Source organism: Geotrypetes seraphini, chromosome 1, assembly GCF_902459505.1.
Source record: "Geotrypetes seraphini chromosome 1, aGeoSer1.1, whole genome shotgun sequence".
In the NCBI taxonomy this organism is placed as follows: Eukaryota; Metazoa; Chordata; class Amphibia; order Gymnophiona; family Dermophiidae; genus Geotrypetes; species Geotrypetes seraphini.
The window spans coordinates 262,538,899-262,559,519 of record NC_047084.1 but is presented as its reverse complement, the minus strand read 5'-3'; the positions used below and the strand labels follow the sequence as shown (position 1 = coordinate 262,559,519).

General features: G+C 42.0%; 1 protein-coding gene across 6 annotated transcripts in view; it reads left to right on the top strand.

Moving 5' to 3' along the window:
- Window positions 1–20,621, top strand: part of HTT (huntingtin) — an 831,912-nt gene that overhangs the window by 551,000 nt on the left and 260,291 nt on the right. For 4 of the 6 annotated variants that reach the window (XM_033950354.1, XM_033950401.1, XM_033950373.1 and 1 more), the window contains 3 exons: window positions 8,518–8,694; window positions 8,921–9,015; window positions 14,224–14,362. In XM_033950354.1, coding sequence (XP_033806245.1) covers window positions 8,518–8,694; window positions 8,921–9,015; window positions 14,224–14,362 — 411 coding nt within the window. The remainder of the gene's footprint in view (window positions 1–8,517; window positions 8,695–8,920; window positions 9,016–14,223; window positions 14,363–20,621) is intronic. The other 2 variants (XM_033950363.1, XM_033950392.1) reach the window with 1 other exon arrangement.

Genomic DNA, 20,621 nt, shown 5'->3' with positions numbered 1-20,621 from the left:
TTTCCACATTTTCTAATAGCTCAATGGCACTTTCAATACAAAGTTCTGCCATTTGGCCTAGCTTCTCCAAGGGTATTCACCAAGTGCCTAGTGATATTGGCAGAAACCCTGTGTATTCATGGGTTTCCAGATGTTTCTATCTCTAGATGATTGGTTGTTAAAAGCTACATTGCCTCAGCAACACAGTTGATGATAACCTTTCTCCAGCTTCTAGGGTTCAAAGTTAATTTCCCCTAGATGCAGCTTCAACCCTCTCATCTATTACAATTCATAGGAGCCTTCTAGACACCACGCTTCTAAGGGCTTTTCTCCCTCAACAAAGACAAGACACTTTACTTCATCTGTGCAATCAGGTCTTCTCTCTACACTCTATTTCAGTGAGACAGAATATGTGACTCAAATGGCACTTAGCATCCACAGTTCATGTGACCCCCTTCATACATCTTCATCTTAGATCAGCTCAATGGACCCTAGCATATCAATGATGTCAAGCTTTCGATCCTTTATCCTGAAGGATCACAGTCATCTCACCTTTTCGTGAATCTCTTCAGTGGTGGATGGATCCAACAAATCTCTCCAGGGTCTGCTGTTTCATATCTCTCCACATCAGAGTTCTTACCACGGATGCACCCATGTATGCTTGGGGAGCTCACCTGGACAGTCTCAGAACTCAGGATCAATGGTCTGCTTCTACATCAACCTGTTAGAGCTGCGGGCAATTCGAAATGCTCTAAAAACCTTTCAGGAGAGTCTTTCCAGTCAAGTTCACCTTGTTCAAACAGACAATCAGGTAGTGATGTACTACATCAACAAACAAGGAGGAGTAGGCTCTCTTCCTCTGTATCAAGAAGCAGAGCATAAAAGAACATAAGAATAGTCTTACTGGGTCAGACCAATAGTCCATCAAGCCCAGTAGCCTGTTCTCACAGTGGCCAAGGAGTAGCACATTTGGAACTGGGCAATTTCTCGAAACATATTCCTCAAAGCCATATATGTTCAAGGGAAATAGAATACTCTAGCTGACAAGCTTGGCAGATTACTTCAGGCCACACGAGTAGACTCAACTCCAAAGTCTTGTGCTACATCTTCTTACTATGGGGGACTCTTCAGATAGATCTGTTTGTGTCTCCCCAAAACCACAAATTGTCTCAATTCTGCTCCAGACAGTACTCTCCTCATAGTCTCGAAGCAGATGTGTTTCTTCTGGATTAGACAAACAAGTTCCTCTAGGCATTTCCATCAATCCCTCTCATTCTAAAGACCTTAATCAAGCTCAACCATGAATCAGCCACCACGATGCCGACAGCTCCTCGATGACCCAGACAATCTTGGTTTTCCCTTCTACTTCAATTGAGAACCAGTTCCTTTATAGATCTTTCCATCTCTGCTCATTAATAGTCAAGGATCTCTTTTACATCCCAATCTGCAATCTCTGTACCCTCACAGCTTTGGTACCTCTCAGTCTGACTTCAGCAGATTTTAATCTTTCTGACTCAGTACAAGCCATTATAGCTGCTTCCAGAAAACCTTCTACTCAGCAATGCTTTCAATAGAAGTGGACACGCTTCCATTTGTGTTATAATTTCCATCACCAAGATGCTTCCTCCTCTTCTCTTCCTTCAGTGTTGGATTATCTGCTCCATTTATCCAATTCTGGACTTAAAACCACTTCGGTCAGAGCTCACTTTAGTGTTTTCCTTGTTACTGTCAACAATAAACCTCTGGCCACTTATCCACTTGTTTCCCAGTTTATGAAAAGTCTTTTCATCTCCAAACATCTGCTCAAGCCGCCTTCATTTATCTGGGATCATAATGTAGTCCTAGCCAGGGTGATGAAGCCACATTTTGAACCACTGGCATCTACTCATCTAAAGTTTCTCACTTGGAAAGTGATCTTCTTGATCTCTGTCACTTCTGCTCGTCTTGTGGAGTATCATAAATGGAGCAGTTTGACCACAGAAGCGTTTTTTTTCTTTCAGCATTGATTCAGCTAAGTGTCCCCTGAAGAAGTCATTCTTTGCATGCCGAAACTGGGATCCTTGTTGGGACCATTGTTTTACAATAAAGAGTTATCACTGGTTGGAAAGACTCTTTCCTTGCCTTTTTGTTTGACTGCATATATCCCAAGGCGAGATGCTCTACTTTTTGCCTGCCTTTTATATTATCAGAGCAGAACAGAATTGTAATTCAGGGAGTTTCTCTATACCCCTCCTTCACATATGTTTATATATTGGGCTATTACCTTCTGTGGTACAAACTGAAGGGGGCAGCAGAGCCCTCTAGTGAAGGAGGAGGGATTCACAAACTGAAGTGAATGCCTTCTGCATGGCTCGCGAGCATGGAGATATTACCTGTCCGTCCAGAATGACACATCTACTAGAAAAGATATTAGGAGGGTAAGAACTTAATCTCTTTTTAATTCTGGACTGCTCAAGAGGCACTGGGTTTCAGACCTCATATGTTCTCAGATAGATCTACGATTTCTATTTTCCAAAAGATAGGATATTTTTAATTCGAAAACTGGTGATGGTGAAAAACCTAACTCCCTGCTGTCTTGCAGCTTGGCTTTTGAAGAGGTCATATTAAATGCACAAGATATTTGGAGCAGGTGATAGCCACGCAACTTTTTGTAGGAGACATTCTACTTCCACAGTTTAGGCCAGAATCTAATGAATATTGAGTGTTAAGGTACTTAGAGTTACATCCTAAAGCAAGTTAAAAATATCAAGTAAGTTTACTCCAAGGTTTAGCCCTAAGTTCTTTAAGAGCCTTAGTGGTAATGAAGGTGATGAAAATGGTAAGGGGTTTGAACCAAAAGAAGTATGAGAAGAGACTGGAAGACCTAAATATGTATAGTATGGAGGAGAGGAGAAACAGGGGAGATATGATACAGAAGTTTAAATACTTGAAAGATATTAATATAGAACCAAATCTTTTCCAGAGAAAAGAAAATGGTAAAACTAGGCATAATTTGAGGTTGCAGGGAGGAAGGCTCAGGAGCAATGTTAGGAAATTATTTTTTATGGACAAGTTGGTAAATGCCTGGAATGCCCTCCCGAGGGAAATGGTAGAGAGGAAAATGTTGATGGAATTCAAAAAAGCTTGGGATAAACATAGAGGATCTCTAATTAGAAAACGAAGAATGTAAATTAAAGAGCTAAGGCCGGTATTGGACAGACTTGCACAGTCTGTATTCCATATGTGGTGATTTGATGTAGGATGGGTTGGGAAGGGCATCAGTGGGAACTCTACTAACTTGGTACATGGGGATGTTACTGGTCAGACTCAATGGTAGATTTCCATCAAACAGGATGGTTGGATAGGTTGGTGTGAGCTTGGACGGCAACTTTAGCATTTGGAACCTAGGACAATACCAGGTGGACTTTACAGTCTATGACTCAGAAATATCAAAGAAGATACAAGTTAATTTAATTATGCATTTTTAATGGATATAACTAATGGGCAGACTGGTGGACCGTTCAGGTCTTTATCTGCCATCATTTACTATGTTACTATGTTTTCAAAACCCTTTAGAAAAGTTCTCCCTAATAGCGTATCTCAATATAGTGCTGTTCCTCAAAGCTGTATTGCAGATCTGTTCTGTGGTGCACAGTCCAGTCCTCATTGAAGTTTGACTTAATGGTCAGCTTTTTAGAAGTTTTGTCCTTTGAACCATTTAACTAACATTTAAACTTTTTTCTTGCAAGCTGTTTTTATAACTTATAGAAATTCTGATTCATAAGCATTTCCTTCCAAGGGGTGTTTTCTATAAGAACATAAGAACTGCCATCTCCGGATCAGACCTTCGGTCCTTCAAGTCCAGCGATCCGCATATGTGGAGGCCCAACCAGGTATACACCTGGCGTAATTTAAGTCACCCATATCCCTCCTAGAACGGTGGATTCCGCAATAACCTCCTCTGGGAGAGCATTCCAGGTGTCCACCACTCGTTGCGTGAAGCAGAACTTCCTGATATTTGTCCTGGACTTGTCCCCCCTTAACTTCAGTCCATGTCCTCTTATCCGTGTCACATTGGTCATTGTAAATAAATTTTTTCCTACTCTATTTTGTCGATTCCTTTCAGTATTTTAAAAGTCTTGATCATATCCCCTCGCAGTCTCCTTTCTCAAGGGAGAACAATCCCAGTCTCTTTAAGTCATTCTTCATATTCCAAGTTCTCCATACCTTTTATTAGCTTCGTTGCTCGTCTCGGCACCCTCTCCAGCAGTTTTATATCCTTCTTTAGGTTGGGAGACCAATGTTGGACACAGTATTCAAAGTGTAGTCTGACCATTGCTCTATAAAGCGGCATTATAACTTTCTCTGATCTACTCGTGATTCTTTTCTTTATTACATTACATTACATTCTATTTGCTTTCTTTGCCGCTGCTGCACATTGTGCCCATGGTTTCAGGGTCTTATCTATCAGTACACCCAGGTCCTTTTCTTGTTCGCTCTTACCCAGAGTTGCACCTGACATTCTATACTCGTGTTCCTTGTTCTTTCTGCCTAAATGCATTACTTTGCACTTTTCCACATTAAACTTCATCTGCCATTTCTCCGCCCATTTCTCTAACTGACACAAGTCACTCTGGAGTTCCTCAATATCCTTCTGCGATCTGATTGCCTGGCATAGCTTTGTGTCATCTGCAAACTTGATGATCTCACTGGATGTTCCTTCTTCTAGGTCATTGATGAAAATATTAAATAAGATGGGCCCAAGTACCGAGCCCTGGGGCACACCGCCAGTCACTTTCTCCCAGTCTGAGAACTTCCCATTTAGGCCAACTCTCTGCTTTCTGTTCTCCAGCCATTTGCCTATCCATCTTAGTATATCTCCCTCTGTTCCATGGCTTTGTAGTTTCCTGAGAAGTCTTTCATGTGGAACCCTGTCGAACGCTTTCTGGAAGAAGGGCTTGAAATATTTGGCCTCTTGCGCTATTTTCTCCTCATAGTCCTTTTTGGCATCCCTCACTGCCTTGTGACATTTCTTCTGATCATCTTTGTGTTTGTTACAAGCTTCGGTTGTTTTCGTGCTTTCCATTTTTTAAAGGAGTCCTTCTTTTCTTTTATGGCTTCCGTCACCTCTCTAGTAAGCCATGCCGGTTCTCCTTTGCCTTTAGTTTTCCTTTCTTTGGAAATCTGTGGAATGTAGAGATTTTGTGCTTCCGTGATAGTATTTTTCAGTAGGGATCATGCCTGATCTACCGTTTTAACTTTGTCCATCTTTTTCTTGAGCCGTTGTTTCACCATGGCTCTCATGCTATCGTATCTTCCCTTTTGAAAGTTTAAGGTCGTGGTTAAGGTTTTGGTATGTTTCCCTTTCCCGATGTCAAGTTTAAAGTTGATCATGTTGTGATCGCTTGTCCCCAGCGGGACCGTGACTTCTACTTCTTTTGACGGTCCCGTAATGCCATTTAGGACCAAGTCCGAGGTGGCGTTTCCTCTCGTCGGCTCTCCCACCATTTGTTCCAGGAAGCAGTCCCCTAGAGCTTCCAGGAACTTGGCCTCCTTGCCGCAGTTCAAGGTTCCCAGGTTCCAGTCTATCCCGGGGAAATTGATGTCTCCCATGATTAATACATTACCTGTCTTACATTCTTGTTTAATTTCCTCTATCATTTCTGAGTCTGTCTCCTCCGTCTGTCCTGGGGGGTCGATAGTAAAGGCCAAGTCTAGAAATCTTGATCCAGAGGGACTCCAGCTTCTCTGTCCTTTCCGTTGTAGCCTCTCTAACAGTTTCTACTCCATCCTGAACATATAGGGCAATACCACCACCTTTCTGCCCTACTCTATCTCTTCTGTATAGTTTGTAGTACTGTGTCCCATTTGTTTTCATCATTCCACTATGTTTCTGTTATGCCAATGATTTCCAGTTCATCGTGTGTACTTAAGCAATGGTTTGTTCCAAATCCTCCTTCCTTGAATACAAAGGAAGCTTTATTCCTTATGAAGGGAACTCACAGAGAAGAATTTAAATTGTTCTGTTGCTCTATATTAGTCATGTTCATCTAAAGTGTCTGGAGGCAACTAATGACTTTCAGCGATGCAGATTATAAGACATTTTTGCTTGCTAGTTTATAGAAATTGTTTCTTTAGTCTCTCTTCTAAAAAGGGCATTACATCCCCTAGGATTAAAAATACATGTTAAAGGGGGAATATTCACTTCTTGAATGGAGCCAAGTACTGTATTTAGCTTCACCTGGCATTTGCAAGGCAACAACATAATCATTGCTTCTAGTGTTGCAAGACATTATAAAACTCACTTTGGATGCCAAAGAGGAAGCTTTATTTTCAGGCAGGGATACCAATTTCCTACCCCTTCTTAAGGTTGCTTTGCTACATCCCACAGGTTCTGGACCAGCCTGATAAGAGTGCTAAGGAAGGAGAAATTGTATCTTACCTGATAATTTTCTTTCCTTTAGTCCTACCTGACCAATTTAGAGGTTGTCACAGATAGAAATAAGGAAGCTTTGCATTACCAGATCTGATGTATCTGTTAAGCTTTTAACAAAACTTTATATATAATTTTATATCATGTTGATTTTGCAAAACAGATGCTAAGTTAACACACAATCTCCATTGCTTTGTTATTCAAAACACCGAAGTCCTATGGTTGCATTATGCCCATAGAGGGCATAACTCATAAGTTTATCTCTCTATCTGCTGGTTTGACAGGCATAACCCACAGGTTTTGGACTGGTCTAGTAGAATTAAAGGAAATAAAGTTTTCAAGATAGACAAAATTTCTTCCTGTCATAATTAGTCTCAGTCCCTCAGTCTTTGGTGCCATCTAATAAATACAGGGTAAGACAGCAGATAAACTTCTACATAAATTCTTGTAACTTTCAGCAGTTCAGTTTTGACACAATGAGTCACTCTAACGAGCATGGCATAACTAAACTAAACTAAACCTTAAGTTTATATACCGCATCCTCTCCACGGAAGTGGAGCTTGGCACGGTTTACAAGAACTTAAAATATAAGAAGAGAAAGGAAAAGGTTTACATGAGCTTATATATAGAATGGAAGAGTAAGGGGGAAAATAGAATTACATGTTAGAGAAGAGCCAAGTTTTCAGTTGCTTGCGGAATAGTTGTAGAGAGCCCAGGTTCCGCAATGGGATAGTAAGGTCGTTCCAGAGACCTGTGATTTTGAAGAGAAGAGATTTTCCCAGTTTACCTGCATAGAGAATACTGCGTAGAGAGGGGAAGGATAGTTGATATCTTTGGACGGGTCTGGTGGAGTCAGGACTCGAGGAGTTAAAGGATATTGGGATTAGGGGAGAAAGGATATTGGGATTAGGGGAGGAAGGATGCCGTGAATGATCTTAAAAGCAGGCAGGAGCATTTGAAATGGATTCTGGAAATCACTGGGAGCCAGTGAAGATTGGACAGGAGTGGGGAGACATGGTCAGATTTGCGTTTTGCAAAGATCAACTTGGCTGCAGTATTGTGGATAAGCTGGAGTCTTTGAATACTTTTTTTTGTTAGGCATAAGTAAATGGCATTGCAGTAGTCAAGTTTGGAGGGGATGATGGATTGGACAAGGACGGCTAAATATTTTTGGCGAAAGTTGGATCTTACTTTCCTCAGCATGTGGAGGCTGAAAAAGCATGATTATGCCAAGGAGTTGAGGTGGTTGTTGAGGGAGAGAGAAGAATCAATAGTGATGCCAAGGACCTTGCTTGAGAACTCAAGGTGCAGAGCAGCGCCTGTGGGTAGTGCGAAGATGGTGGGCAGGTATTCTAACTTTGGGCCGAGCCCAAATTAAGTATTAACTATTTCTGTGCATGGACTTCATCTTTCACCAACTCAAGTGCGTTTGCAACATGTTAGGGAGAGGAGGAGATAATGGATGGGCAGCATGGATAGGCCTTTTGGCCTTTATCTGTCATCATATTTCTCTATTTCTATGTTATCTTCTCTCATTTCAGCAGGTTATTTATTTTTCAATGTTCTTTCAGACCTGAAGGCTTATCCAAGTTGTAGTATAGTATTGGTAATTTCCCTTCCAATTAGCAGTGGCCTATATTTTGTGTTATCCTCTGCCTGCTCTGTATTCAGAGAGAGAAATTAAGTTACAGCCTAAGTCACAGGCTATAGTCCTGCAGTATAGGGAAAGGCTGTATTATTATTATTATTTTTTTTTTTTTTTGCAGTTCATTGTCACAATTTTTAGGGGTATTTCTGATTAATTTTCTTATTTCTTTTTACAAAATATTGATGTGAGTTCTAATTCTTTCATATTGTTGTCATAACACAGTTATCAAATTAACAGCTAACCCTGAAATAGCAGAGGAGAAAGATACTTATGTGGCTGGGGATATGGGCAATGAGATTGGTTTAAATTCCAATTCCCTATAATATACAGTATAACTATTAGCCAACCCATCAACAAACAGAGACATGCCTGCATATGTGTTTTAATTAAATATCAAGTCTGTACTTTGTTGTGAAATATAAGTGCTATTAGGTCTAATAAAAATCTAAAGGCTAAGTGCTACTTTTAATATTTTTAGCCAACAACTCTAAAGAAGACTCTACAGTGCTTAGAAGGAATCCATCTGAGCCAGTCCGGGGCTGTGTTAATGCTGTATGTGGACAAGTTACTGTGTACTCCATTCCGTGTGCTGGCTCGCATGGTTGACACTCTTGCTTGTCGACGGGTAGAAATGCTTTTAGCTGCAACTTTACAGGTAAAGAAAAACATATATAGACTTATTGAGTAAGAGCTTCATAACGTGAAACTTATAACTTGAAGTTTATCTAATCTTAATGTTAGATTGAAACAAATTAGCTTTCATCTACATTGTTTTATGTTTGCTTTTTGGTAATTGTTGTATAAGCACCTATTTACCACGTTATAAAATATGCAGAATCATTTGCTTATGAGTACTGATCCACTGTTTGTCACTCTTGCAGAATAGCATAGCTCAGCAGAATAGCATAGCTCAATTACCAATAGAAGAATTGGACAGAATACAGGAACACCTTCAGAGCAGCAGACTGGCACAAAGGTACAAACTGATATTTTTATTAAAAAAAATTGTTTGAATGGCTATCAAGATGGTTTACAAAATTAAAATAACAGTAATACATCATGTTAGTTAAACTGATCCCCTGTTTTTTGAAATCTTATGTAAACCGAGTTGAGCCCTTACTTCAGGAGATGATACGGTATATAAATCTAGGGATTAGATTAGATCATATGCCTCACAGAACAGAATTGTCTTTAAGGTTGTAATGTTATTGTGCTATGCCTACCTCCTTTTTGTTTTGTCCTATATCTTGATGTCTCAGGGTCCAATGTTCAGCCATTGACAGTCTGTATTTTTCTGGCTGCAGCTGGCATTATACCCAAAAATTCAGTGCCAGGCCACATCCAGGCTCCGGGATTGAATTTTTGGGTATACAGAGCCGGAGAAAATATATCCAGTTAAATGCAATATTTAGCACTTAACCAGCTATGAAGAACTTCATAAAAGTAGGACTGCATTTTATGCAATCATTTTTTATGCAATTCTCTAAGCCATTTAAGAACTGAAAATACTATGGGCTCCTTTAACTAAGGTGTGCTAGCGTTTTTAGCGCACGCAGGATATTATCGTGTGCTATACTGCGTGCTACACGGCTAGAACTAACGCCAGCTCAATGCTGGCGTTAGGGTCTAGTGCGCGCGGCAATTCAGAGCGCACTATTCTGCACGTTAATGCCCTAACGCAGCTTAGTAAAAGGAGCCCTATGTAACAATTTTTGTTCCTGGGCAGTAAGTGTAATTTCCTAATTGCTCATGCCTAAAAGGTATAGAAATATCAGTTATTTCCATAAAACTTTGATTTTGGGACCAGGATAGTCAAATTTTGCAATTTACTTATGTGAAAACGTTGAATCTTCATCTTTTCATTCTTACAAAGTCATAAAAAGCAACATATGAATCACAATTAACATGTATTTATATTGAAGTTATACAAAGATGATTACAAAAGATTTAGAAGAGAGTAGTTTTTTGAGATTTGTAATTATATTATAAGTCACTTTCACAAATCAGCCCCTATAGTCTTCCATCATGTTCTCATTATATTACCCTTGGTAGCGGCATTCAAAGTCCAGTATATCCAGGTGGAAGCCTTGCCTTGCTCATCTAAGTACGCTCCCATTTTCTCCTTGAATGTCTCAAGATGAGTATCAAGGACATGGACTTTGAAAGACATCCTACAGCCCATTTTATTGTAAGTCTTCACCAGATTCTCAACCAATTCCATGTAGTTTTCAGCCTTGTGATTGCTGAGGAAACCCCGAACCACTGCGACAAAGCTGTTCCAAGCCACTTTCTTCTTCTTAGTTAGCTTCTTGGGAAATTCCTTGCGCTCCAGGATATCTTTATCTGTAGTCCAGCGAAGACACCAGCTTTGACCTTTGCCTCAGACAGATTAAGGAAGATGTCTTGAAGATACTTGAAGGCTGCCAACTCCTTATCTAAAGCTCTGACAAATTGTTTCAATAGGCCCAATTTGATGTGGCATCAGCACCTTCTAGGGGTCTACCATTGGTTCCCATTTGACGTTGTTTCACCCCATAGAGAACTCAGTCCACTGTGGCCAATCCCACCTTTGGTAGTGCGTCTTTGAGAACCTGTTGTCCCAAAGGAAGAAGATAGCAGGGTAACTTGGTAAAACCACCTTGGAGACCCATTAGGAATGCCACCATTTTGAAGTTTTCAATGACCTCTCAACCTAGTAAGGTCTTGATGCTGTTGTAATCCTCTTTGAGGTACACTGAGCTAGTGGAAGAGACAAGTACTAGTTCCTTTTATGGAACAGCATGGCTTTGATGCTCCTGGATGAGCTGTCAATGAAGTGACGCCACTCTTTCAGGTTACAAGTGATTCTAATTGTCTCAGACTGCTCACGTTGTGGCAGAAGCAGAGTCCAAGAAGGTGGAAAAAGCTTGGTGACTTGCACATTTTCATCCAACAAGTTTCACTGCTTGAGCCTAGATATCAAAAGCTTGGCACTAGACTTAAGGAGACCAAGATTTCTGATCAGGTAATTGAGTTCTTTTTGATTTGGACAGTATGGGTTTCTCTCATCAGCTGCACCACTGATATTGTAAACTGGATCTACAACATCTCCCTCACTCTCTGACTTGCTGCACTTTTTCTGAAGACAGCTGCTCGCTCTCTGGATGAGTGGGTATGGGGAGCACAGGGCAATGAGGCACCAAGGTGATGGATAAAGGAATGTCCAGATATGTGATTACAAATGCATGCTTGTCAATTCAACATTTAGAAAGGTCCACCATGCATAAGTAGCAGTTGCTTGAGTGGTCAGTGGGTTCCTGCTAAACTCTTAGGATAGCAAACTTCTTGGCTCTCTTTTCCCCTCACTACCATCCTGTAGAAGAACAAAATGAAATTGTGGTAATGAAAATAATAAATTTATTTCACCTATGACTAATGTATATGAGATTCTCGCAACATATTTCATATGTGATATATTTTCAAACAACATTGAAAAAATTTAAATATTAAAAAAATTAAACATTCTATGAAATTTTATAGCAGAAAATTCCACCATCCTAGTGAGAAACAAAATTGGCTTATCTTCCAGATTTTTTTGGCATTGCTTGCCCAAGGTTTGTCTTGATTCCCAACCGGCAAACCAAAATATGCCTTGTAGGCACGGTACATCTTAGCAGAGTATGGAGTACTTTTCCCTCTTGTCTTAATAAATTGGCCGCAAACATAGCAAAATGCATTTGCCAGATATTTGCATCCTCTGGATACCATCTAATACAATGCAAATATGTTACCACTAGGCAGTTGGAACTGAACTGAGCTGCTGGGATTAAGATCTCTGCAGTTATACTGTTCTACTATAAATTTCTTGAAGATATTCTAAGGGGCTCTTTTACTAAAGCCTATGACCAAAATTACTAAGGCCTATGGCAAAAAAGGTAACTTTCAAAATGTCAATGTCCTGGTCAAAACAAAGTTTGAGGGGAATGGTAGACATTTTCTATACTTTTGTAGAATATGCAATTAAGAAAGAACACTTAGGCCCTGATTCTGCAAAGTGCGTCCCGATTTTAGAAAGTTGTAGGCGTCCTACAGCTGTCTAATCAGCCAATCGAGATGCACGTTTAAAAAAAAAAAAATGCTCCCCAGGCAGGCCGCCTATATTGAAGGCGCCTCCGGGAGCCTAGGGAGGCCTGCAAGACGCCTAAGCTCGCCTAAGGGCCTTAGGTGAACCTAGGCGGCCCTATGCGTCTCCCTAGTAGAGGAAGAGACGCTTAAAATGTAGGCCAGCAAAATGCTGGTCTACATTGTAAGTAGACGCGGCCGCTATACTTATCGCGGCAAGAGATCTCCCTGCTGCAATAAGTATAGCGGCCGCCTGTCCCATCACTGGCAGGAGGATGCCCAACTCCTCCTGCCGGAACCACGAATCCCGGACCCCCCATCCCCCCAAAGTCATAATCGCCGGCAGGAGGATGCCCAACTCCTCCAGCCGGAACCCCCTGGACTCCCCCTCCCCCCCAAACTCATAATCGCCGGCAGGAGGATGCCCAACTCCTCCTGCCGGAAAGCCGGACCCCCTCCAGACCCCCCCCCCAACTAACCTCCCTCCTCCAACTAACCTTTAAATGTTGGTCGGCTGGACGGGTCTTGCTGCCATCCAGCTGACAAGCCCGCCTCGTGGAAATGAGACGGGCCCTCCCCTTCCCGGCCCATCCCCGCTAAATCTAAGGCCTGATTGGCCCAGGTTGAAAGAGGGGAAGGGTTTAATGGGAGGGTTTATGATCTCATAATGAATAATGTGATTAGAAGGAGGGTGGGGGGAGGGTTGCATTTATATTTATAAGATATAATAAGATGTTCAAATGGTCTAATTAATAGTGTTTATTATGAATTCTGTACACTTGATGAAAGTTTAAAAATGAATAAAGAATTAAAAAAAAAAAATTCAAATATTGAGTACCTAAGACTGCACAGTGCCTTTTAGCACAAAGCAGGAAAAACAAACAAAACTGCAGACTGTGTATAAGATGCAGGCAAAAATTTATTGTACCAAAATTAAAATGCAAATAAGTAAAATAAAACCCTTTTACCAATCAAGGGACCCGACACGGTCCGTGTTTCGGACAAACCTTCGTCAGGGGTCCTAATAAATACAAATACAATACAGAAAACATTAAAAACTCTTGTAAATTCTTATAAAAAGCGAAAAATAACAAGATGGTGTTATTATGCCATGCTACTAAGGCTTGTGGTCAAGTGACGTGAATGACAAGAAAGAGGTTATGTGAAATAGTAAGGAAACATACAAAGTAAGATAAACATCAAGGTAAGTTCAAAAAGAATATAAGGAAAATGATAACATTAAACAATAAAACACTATAAAAAATTAGTGACAAAAGAACGTGGCACAAAATGAAAAAGTGAGAAATTAAAGGAATAAGTACCTTTAATTTCTCACTTTTCCATTTTGTGTCACGTTCTTTTGTCACTAATTTTTTATAGTGTTTTATTGTTTAATATCATTTTCCTTATATTCTTTTTGAACTTACCTTGATGTTTATCTTACTTTGCATGTTTCCTTACTGTTTCACATAACCTCTTTCTTGTCATTCACGTCACTTGACCGCAAGCCTTAGTAGCATGGCATAATAACACCATCTTGTTATTTTTTGCTTTTTATAAGAGTTTACAAGAGTTTTTAATGTTTTCTGTATTGTATTTGTATTTATTAGGACCCCTGACGAAGGTTTGTCCGAAACACGAACCGTGTCAGGTCCCTTGATTGGTAAAAGGGTTTTATTTTACTTATTTGCATTTTAATTTTGGTACAATAAATTTTTGCCTGCATCTTGTACACAGTCTGCAGTTTTGTTTGTTTTTCCGGCAAAGTTGGACTTTCTCCTTTGTTTTTTAGCACAAAGCATGCAGGGCTATTTTTTTTGTCCTTTATCTCCATCTGGTGGTCGACCTCACAAACTACAGGTTCTGGACTGGTCTAGTAGTAGTAAAGGAAAGAAAATTAGCAGGTAAGATCTAATTTCTCCATAAAAGAGTCTTATGGTTTTCATTAAACATATTTAACACTGTCTTTATCAAACATGGTAGAGTTTTCTTAAACTAGGATATGAATTGAGTAATTAGAATGGCAAGCAACTTTAGATAATAAAGACCATTCTGATAGTTATTTGCATGTACTTCTTTTCAGACACCAGAGACTGTACTCCCTGCTAGACAGATTTCGTCGTACTGTTGCTCCTGAAACTGTTAGTCCTCCACCTCTGATTACTTTGCACCCACTTGATGGGGAGAAGCAGCCTACTATAGAGACACTAATTCCAGACAAAGTAAGTACAGATTAGGAACATCTGAGGAATTCATTCTGTTGTACAACTCGTTTTGGCCCCAGTGTATTAAAAGTACACTATTGTTTAGCGCAATGGTTTTACTCAAGATTTTCCTGAGCTAATCTTACTGCCAATGCCATAAGAATTTTTAGCTCAGAAAAATCAGTGGTAAAACCACTGCATTGAAGGCTAGTACAGTGCACATATAAATTGCTGAATAACAAATTGCAACCATCTCATAATTATAACTATCACCCAATTTCTCATCTGCCTTTAATTGGGAAAATAACTGAGCAAATAGTATGTGGAAAATTCTCAACAAGCATACTATTAGATCCAAGTCAACATGAATTTTGTACAAGTCTTAGCTTAGAGATACTGCTTATTTCAGCCAAAACCCATTACTGCAGAAAACTGATAATCATAATACTGCATAATTTTGATAACTCTTAGAAACATAGAAACATGATGGCAGATAAAGGCCAAATGGCCCATCTAGTCTGCCCATCCCCAGTAACCATTATCTCTTTCTCTCTCCGAGAGATCCCATGTGCCTATCCCAGGCCCTTTTGAATTCAGACACAGTCTCTGTCTCTACCACCTCTTCTGGGAGACTTTTCCATGCATCTACCACCCTTTCTGTAATAAAGTATTTCCTTAGATTACTCCAGAGCCTATCACCTCTTAACTTCATCCTATGTCCTCTCATTGCAGAGTTTTCTTTCAAATGAAAGAGACTCGACTCATGAACATTTACATTACACAGGTATTTAAACATCTCTATTATATGTCCCCTCTCCCGCCTTTCCTCCAAAGTATACAGATTGAGATCTTTAGGTCTGTCTCCATACGCCTTATGATGAAGACCACATACCATTTTAGTAGCCTTCTTTTGGACCGACTTCATTATTTTTATATCTTTTTGAAGGTGCGGCCTCTAAAATTGTACACAATATTCTAAATGAGGTCTCACCAAAGTCTTATACAGGGGCATCAATACCTCCTTTTTCCTACTGGCCATACCTCTCCCTATGCAACCTAGCATCCTTCTATTTATTAGACATCTGTGTGGAACACTTTCAAAAGCTTTGCTAAAATCTAAATCTAGCACACATCCTCTATCCAATTCTCTGGTCACCCAGTCAAAGAAATTGATCAGATTTATCTGACAAGACCTATCTCTAATGAATCCATGTTGCCTCCGGTCCTGTAATCCACAGGATTCCAGAAACTTGACCAGTCTGTTTTAAAAGTGTTTCCATTAATTTGCTTACCACAGAAGTCAGACTTACTGGCCTGTAATTCCCTACTTCTTCCTTACTTCCACTTTTGTGGAGAGGGGCCACATCCGCCCTTCTCCAATCCTCCTGACTCTAGAGACTCGTTGAAAAGGTCAGTCAGCTGAGCTACCAGAACTTCCCTAAGTTCCTTCCGCACCCTCAGGATGTACACCATCCAGCCCCATCACTTTGTCTACCTTTATTTTAGCTAGCTCCTCACGAACACAACCCTCTGAAAATCAATCAGGATCTATTACTCCTCCATCCCTATTCATGTTTGTCTTCTGCAGTCCCGCTCCCGGCGCTTCAGCCATGAACACAGAACAGAAATATTTGTTAAGCAATTCTGCCTTTTCTTTATCAGCTTCTACATATTCCTCCCCTTCACCTTTGAGTCTCACAATGCCACTTTTGCACTTCTTCCTATCACTAATATATCTAAAAAATGTCTTGTCTCCTTGTTTTACTGTGTCAGCTATTTTTTCTTTCATTTGCATCTTTGCTTTCCTGACTACACGCCCAGCCTCTCTCAACTTTTCCAGTTATTTTTGCCTGTCTTCCTCTTTCTGTGATCTTTTGTAGTTTATGAAAGCTAACCTCTTATTTCTTACCTTCTTAGCTACTACTTTTGAGAACCAAAACTGCCTTCTTTTCCTCTTACTTTTACTTACTTGCCCACCGCATTTCCACTCCTTCCAGACATTCCCATCCAGACAATAATTCCTTGACGTAAACCCCCATAAGTCTAGAACCTTTGCTTTTGAATGAGCCCTCTCTATGCCCATATTAATATTAAACCTTACCATGCAGTGATCACTGGATGCCAGATGATCACCCACTGTAACATCAAAAACACTTTCCCCATTTGTAAGCACTAAGTCCAGTATGACCCCTTCCTGTGTGGGTTCCATTACCAACTGCTGGAACAGTTCTCCTTGTAGAGAATCCAGAATCTCCCTGGGATACCCCAATCAACATCCAGCATGTTAAAACCACCTATTAGCATGACTTCCCCTTTTTTGGATATATTCTGAATGTCTACTATTAAATCTCTATCTGCTTGACTGGGTAACAAAAAAACTGGATGGGGGAAAATCCCTCGACATCGTGTATTTGGACTTCAGTAAAGCTTTTGATAGTGTCCCACACTGTAGGTTATTGAACAAGATGAACACGATGGGCCTAGGAGAAACACTGACTGCATGGGTAGAAGACTGGCTTAGCGGCAGACTTCAGAGGGTGATGGTAAACGGTATTCCCTCAAAAAAGTCAGAAGTGACCAGTGGAGTGCCGCAGGGCTCGGTCTTGGGCCCGATACTATTTAATATCTTTGTAAGGGATCTGCCTCAGGGACTTCGAGACAAAATTACATTATTCACTGATGACGCGAAACTATGCAACGTTGTGGGCAGCGCAGCAGAACCCGACAGTGCTACCATGCCCAACACTATGGAGCAGGACCTACATTTACTGGAACAATGGTCCAATACTTGGCAACTGAATTTTAATGCCAAAAAATGTAAGGTAATGCACCTTGGTAGCGGAAATCCATGCAAAACATACACACTGAATGGTGAAAACCTAACAAGAACTGTAGCAAAACGGGACTTGGGAGTAATCATCCAGGAAGATATGAAAGCTGCCAATCAGGTGGAGAAAGCATCAGAAGGAGCTTTATTAGCCGAAAGCCTGAAGTTATACTGCCGTTATACAGATCCATGGTGAGACCTCACCTGGAGTACTGTGTTCAGTTTTGGAGGCCACATTATCAAAAGGATGTGAAGAGAATGGAGTCGATTCAGCGAATGGCCACCAGGATGGTCTCAGGACTTAAAGATCTCCCATATGAAGAACGTTTGAGCAGGCTGCGCTTATATTTTCTCGAAGAACGCAGAGAAAGGGGGGACATAATAGAAACATTCAAATATATCACGGGCCACATTGAGGTGGAGGAAGAAATCTTTTTTCATACGGGTCCCACGGTGACAAGAGGGCATCCGCTAAAACTCAGGGGTGGAAGATTTCATGGGAACACCAGGAAATACTTCTTCACCGAAAGGGTAATTGATCGATGGAATAGTCTTCCACGTCAGGTAATTGAGGCCAGTACAACGCTCGATTTCAAGAGATGATGGGACAGACAAGTGGGGTCGCTCCAGAGGAATGCTTAAAAGATGAATTCTCGAGGGAGGGAGAGTTCTTGAGTGGGCAGACTTGTTGGGCCGCCGGCCCTTTTCTGCCGTCATACTCTATGTTTCTTTGTTTCTTCCGTCTGTGAAGGAGGCCTATTTATCACACCAATGCAAATATATTCCAAATTGATCCACAGTGCTTCTTCCTTGCCCTTCAGATCCTGCAATTGTGTGGCTTTAATATGATCTTTAACATATAATGCTACTCCTACTCCTTTTCTTCCTACCTGTCTTTCCTGAACAGATTATAGCCCGGTATAATTACATCCTAGTCATTGTTCTCTGTGAACCATGTCTCTGTGATCGCCACTATATCCAACTCCTCTTCTTCCATCACAGCTTCTTGATCCAGAATCTTGTTTCCCATACTTTGAGCATTAGTATATACTGCTTTCCAGACATTGCCCCCTTTCCCATCCATGTAACGGTATTCAGTGATTTACTTACCTGAAGGCTTATACTCACCTGGGAGCTTTGATCATCCTGCCCCATCACTTCTAGTTTAAAGCCCTCTTCAGTAGATTAGCCAGTCTGCTGGCGAAGGCATGTCTTCCCTTCTTTGATAGATGCATAGTATACCATCCCTGCTCAGCAGTCCTTGGAAGATCATCCCATGGTCCAGGAAGCCAAAACGCTCTCTGTGACACCATCCATGTGGCCATGCATTCATCTCGATAGGGAGGATGGATGAGAATACCACCTGCGCACCTGACTGCTTCACCTTCTCTTCCAGAGCCACAAAGTCACTTTTGACACGTTTGCAGGGGTACCTGGCAGTATCATTAGTGCCAATGTGGATGAACAGCATCGGATAGTAGTCATCAGGCTTGATGAGTCTCGGCAGCATACCTCTCATGACATCAAGTCTGGTCTGCAGATGGACGCTTATCCCAGGACAAGCAGGCAGCATATTCTCACACATGGGTGACATAACTGACGGAGCCCGGATACGGATACTTGAAAAGTGAATCGCAACTTTAAATTTAGAAAGTTCACGATAGCCCCGCACCGCGCATGCGTGAGTGCCTTCCTGCCCAACGGAGGTGCACGGTCCCTTCAGTTTTCTAGTTTCCGCGGAGCTAGAAAGACGCCTTCTCTACACCTGTTGAATTTTTTTTTTCTCTCTCTCTCGCTTGCCTTCCTGCTCTCGTGGATTGTGACTTTTTTGTCACAGGTTTTTCTTTTATTCTCTTTTACTTTCATATAAAATTTTTTAAAATTTTTAACTCTTTTTTTTTCTTTTACCTTTGCTGTTGCGGCCTTTTGGCCCAGCAGGGCCTTCTGGACTCTTTTCGCCATCGAGTTCGATTTTTCTACGGCAGTCTTCCCGTCCATGTCCTGCCCGTCGACTGGTTTCAAAAAGTGCAGTTGCTGTGCTCGGGCTATTTCTGTCACTGATCTTTACCGCTGGTGCCTGCAATGCCTGGGGCCCGAGCACCATCTCAAATCCTGCTCTCGCTGCTCTTCCCTCCAGAAGCGCACTCTCAAGAACAGGTTGCTTCAACAAAAACTGTTTTTCTGCGCCATAATGGAAGTGGAGCCTATTTCAGCTCCAGCACCATCCGCACTGACCAAGACCGCACCGACCAAGACGACATCAAGATCTTCAACTACGGTGGAACCACCAACTTTGACTCCGGTGTCGCAGTTCACTAGATAAGCTGGCTAAGAAGCCTTCCACTACCCCTTCCGGGACGCAGGTCCACGTTGCAGAGGATCAAGTCCTGCTGACCTCGCATAAGAGATCTTGAACTGAAATTGAGAGTCGACAGGCCCAAGACAAATGTCAGGAAGTTCTGTTTCGCACAGCGAGTGGTGGACACTTGGAATGCTTTCCCGGAGGAGGTTGTGACGGAGACCTCCATTATAGGATTCAAGGGCAAGTTGGATGCACACCTCCTTGCAAATCACATTGAGGGGTACAGGTAAACAAGGTCTCATCTGGGAACACCTAGGTCTTCATCAGGAAGCACCTAGTTAAGCCTCCGCGTGTGCGGGTCACCGGACTAGATGGACCAAGGGTCTGATTCGGTGAAGGCATTTCTTATGTTCTTAAGTTTCACAAGCACACAGCTCCGATATCGGTGAGTGCCTCTTCTTCGGCCTCATCATCCCCAAACCGTGTTGAGCAGCCACCCGTACTGGCCAAAAAGAAACAAACAGTACCGGCACTCTCCCTTAAGCAGAAGATTGACAACCTGCTTCAGGAGAAATTAGGAGAGCACTTTCACCTCTTGGCGCCAGCTCACCTTTTACCAAGCAAGGCACCAACTCTCCATGAACCGGTCTGGTCTGAGTTGCTCACGGCACCGACCACTCCTCTGACTGCTACTCCACCGGACATCCTCGACACCCCTTTGGCACCGGTCTTCTTCAGCTACATCTCGGGAGGCTACTCCGGCACGGTCAGGGAAAGTCTTCCATAAAACTAAACATCTGGAGGCCTCAACACCGCGCTGTTGACACCGATCCCACCAGGGGGATCCCTCCTGCCCGTAATGTAGTGCGGGGTGGGGGTAGGGGGTTGCCGTGGTCAGGAGGGTTTGGGCTCCCTCCTGGCCCAAACAACTAGCGGGGGGGGGGGGTCGCCAGGGCCAGGAGGACTTGGGCTCCCTCCTGGCCCGATATTGTTGGGGAATCGGCGGGGCAAGAGGGTTTGGGCTCCTTTTTGCCCCGATCGTGTCGGGGAGTCGGGGGGGCAAGAGGGCTTGAGCTCCCTCTTGCCCCGATCGTGTCGGGGGTGCCGCGGTTGGCTGGGGCAAGAGGGCTTGAGCTCCCTCTTGCCCC